Raw genomic sequence first — 2,625 nt, 5'->3', positions numbered from 1 at the left:
AAATAAAGCCTTAAGTATCTCTCTATCTAATTTTTATCTTTCATTTATACTCAGCACACACTAACTTTTTTTTAAAAAAAAAGTTGTGCATCACTAACGTAAGTGTTAAAATCTTTATAAACATCCTACCAGAATTCGACTTATGAGAACTTACGAAAATTTGGTACGAATATTCTACTTTCAAGGACCTGTACAGCAGGAACAAACTTTATTAAAGGAATGTCAAGGGATAAATAATTTGACTTTTCTAAATCAATAGGTAAAGGTAGACGCGAACATCCTCGAAAAAGACCATTTTGCTAAGCAGATTTTTTATTTAAATTCACGAGATATTTCTCACAAGCTCACTCTATTCGAACTGCTAAAAAAATTAATCTTGTGATTTGATTTTTCAAGAATTATTTTATTGATATTTAAACTTGATCAAAATTATTTGAGTTTATTTCTTCTAAATTGAGTAATATATAAAGTGAGACAATATTTAAAGTGATATATTTTTTTAATGTACAAAGTTCAAATATGAGACTGTTTAAAGAATTAATGTTAATTCCACTTAAAGCAATGACATGTTTGTGATAGTATTTTAATATGTATTGAGTGAATTTTAATTCCATATTAAATATTAAAATATAACTATAAACTAATAAGTATTTAATTTCAAAGACTAAATGTTTTTATTGAATCAAATCAAAAGTATGGCCAGAAGAAAAATGCTTTCTAGGTATTATATATTAAAAAATTGAAGTAATACTCCAAATCTATATTTCCTGATTTTTTTTTCTCATTATCGACCTCAAAATCCAAACGAGTATGTTCATAAGTTCGTTTTTTTAAAAAAATATTGAATAAAAAATGAATACATTAAATATTTTGAAAATATAAAAAATATTAAACACTTTTGACGTACGAAGTTGGAAAATTTGTTTTTTGAAAATAAGCCTGAGAATTTTATTTAAAAAAAGTCGCGTTATCTCTGTTGCTGTCGTGGGCCATTGAAAAAGGATCAGAATTGGTGGCAGATAAATTATCTTACGCGGAATACTTTGTCCGGGTCAAAAGCAAAATCCTCCAGAATTTTAAAAGCGTAAGCCGTAGACAATGGAAAATTCTAAACTTACACCCTTTATGTTATAGCTTATAAACAAGTTAAAATATCTTAGACTTTTAGTCCTCATTTAATTTTATATGTCATTTTAGTTTTTTTTTTCTATTTTAATCTTCATATTTTATAAAATTTATAATTTTAGTTTAATTTTCAATTTTATGTATGTTTATTTCTTTTATTTTTGTATTTTAATTAATGAAATTATTTCTTAATAATATCTTAAATAATAAATGTGTTAGATTTAATTTTCAATTGCACCAAAATAAAAAAATACTATGCAAAATTAAAAATTAAGGTAAGATTGTAGATTTTTTTAAATATAAACTAAAATCACAAATCAAATACAAAAATTAAAATCTAAGATGATATTAAAGGGGATAAACCAATAAACATAATTATAGAAAACTTATTAAAATAGAAAGAGGGAAATAGAAACTGATAAACACAATTAGAAGAAAAAATCCAATTTATTTCTTATACAAAAGACCAAATATAATAATTTACACAACGGGAAATAAAAATAAAATAAGTGTACAACAAAAGAAAAAAGAAGTACATGAATTATGAATATAATAACTCTTGCAACATTTGGATTCCCCCACAAAACACGCCACCTAACAATGAATATATGAATTCCCCCTAGAAGTCAGTAACAGTGGATGGAATTTAATAATAAGTAGACAAAGCTACAATAAAAATAAAAATTGAAAGTAAAACTAAGCCAGCCAAAGCCACCGTAGACCGAAGCTCCTATGGTCTTTGTTGGACCCCACGCCACCACTGTCCCTCATACTTTGATATTCTTCTTTGTAATAAAAGGGAAAAAAGGGTGAAGAGTTGAAGAGAGAGAGAGAGAACCCTTTTGGCTCTTTCATTCTTTGCTTAATTCCTATGGAGGAGTTTCAAAGATCAAGGTCTTATGCAAATGGGCAAATGATGCAGATAGAGAGCTACTATGGAGCTCCTAGGCCTTATGATCTTAGTCTCAGAACTTATAGTGCTTCTTATGCACAAACTCAAATAGGTCCTCCTAGGGACTTGAAGTTGAAGAAAGGAAAAAGCATTTCTGCAGGGTCTTCTTTCTCCAAGTCTTGGAGCTTTGCTGATCCTGAGCTTCAGAGGAAGAAGAGGGTTGCTAGCTATAAAATGTATTCTGTGGAAGGAAAGATCAAAGGGTCCTTCAGGAAGAGCTTCAGGTGGCTGAAGAACAAGTACTCCCATGTGGTTTATGGTTGGTAGTGGTTTAATTAATTGCTGCTCGTATTTAAATTTCTGGTTTTACATATATGAGATGCGTTTATGAGAAGAATTGTAGATTAATCATTGATGGGGTTATGAATTTGTGATCGGTTTATTTGAGTTCGTCAAAGGTTTTTGTCTATATGTGGAATAATTTGTTACTTATAATTAGGTCCTCGAAGATCTTCTAATCTTCCTTTGAGGGGTGAAATGAAATGAAATTATATTTATTTTGTTGTTCATGATTTTAACTTTATGATGGGTCAGATGGATTAATTAAA

The 2,625-nt window shown here is 28.5% G+C and overlaps 1 protein-coding gene across 1 annotated transcript; it reads left to right on the top strand.

Moving 5' to 3' along the window:
• The first annotated feature begins 1,922 nt into the window (after positions 1–1,922).
• LOC114408834 lies at positions 1,923–2,625 on the top strand. Its single transcript, XM_028372012.1, has one exon. It carries the CDS (start codon positions 1,997–1,999, stop codon positions 2,342–2,344), a length of 348 nt encoding a protein of 115 aa, XP_028227813.1. The 5' UTR covers positions 1,923–1,996; the 3' UTR covers positions 2,345–2,625.

Source organism: Glycine soja, chromosome 4 (assembly GCF_004193775.1).
Source record: "Glycine soja cultivar W05 chromosome 4, ASM419377v2, whole genome shotgun sequence".
NCBI classification, from domain to species: domain Eukaryota; kingdom Viridiplantae; phylum Streptophyta; class Magnoliopsida; order Fabales; family Fabaceae; genus Glycine; species Glycine soja.
The sequence above is the reverse complement of the archived record's forward strand: the minus strand, read 5'-3'. Positions and strand labels throughout refer to the sequence as shown.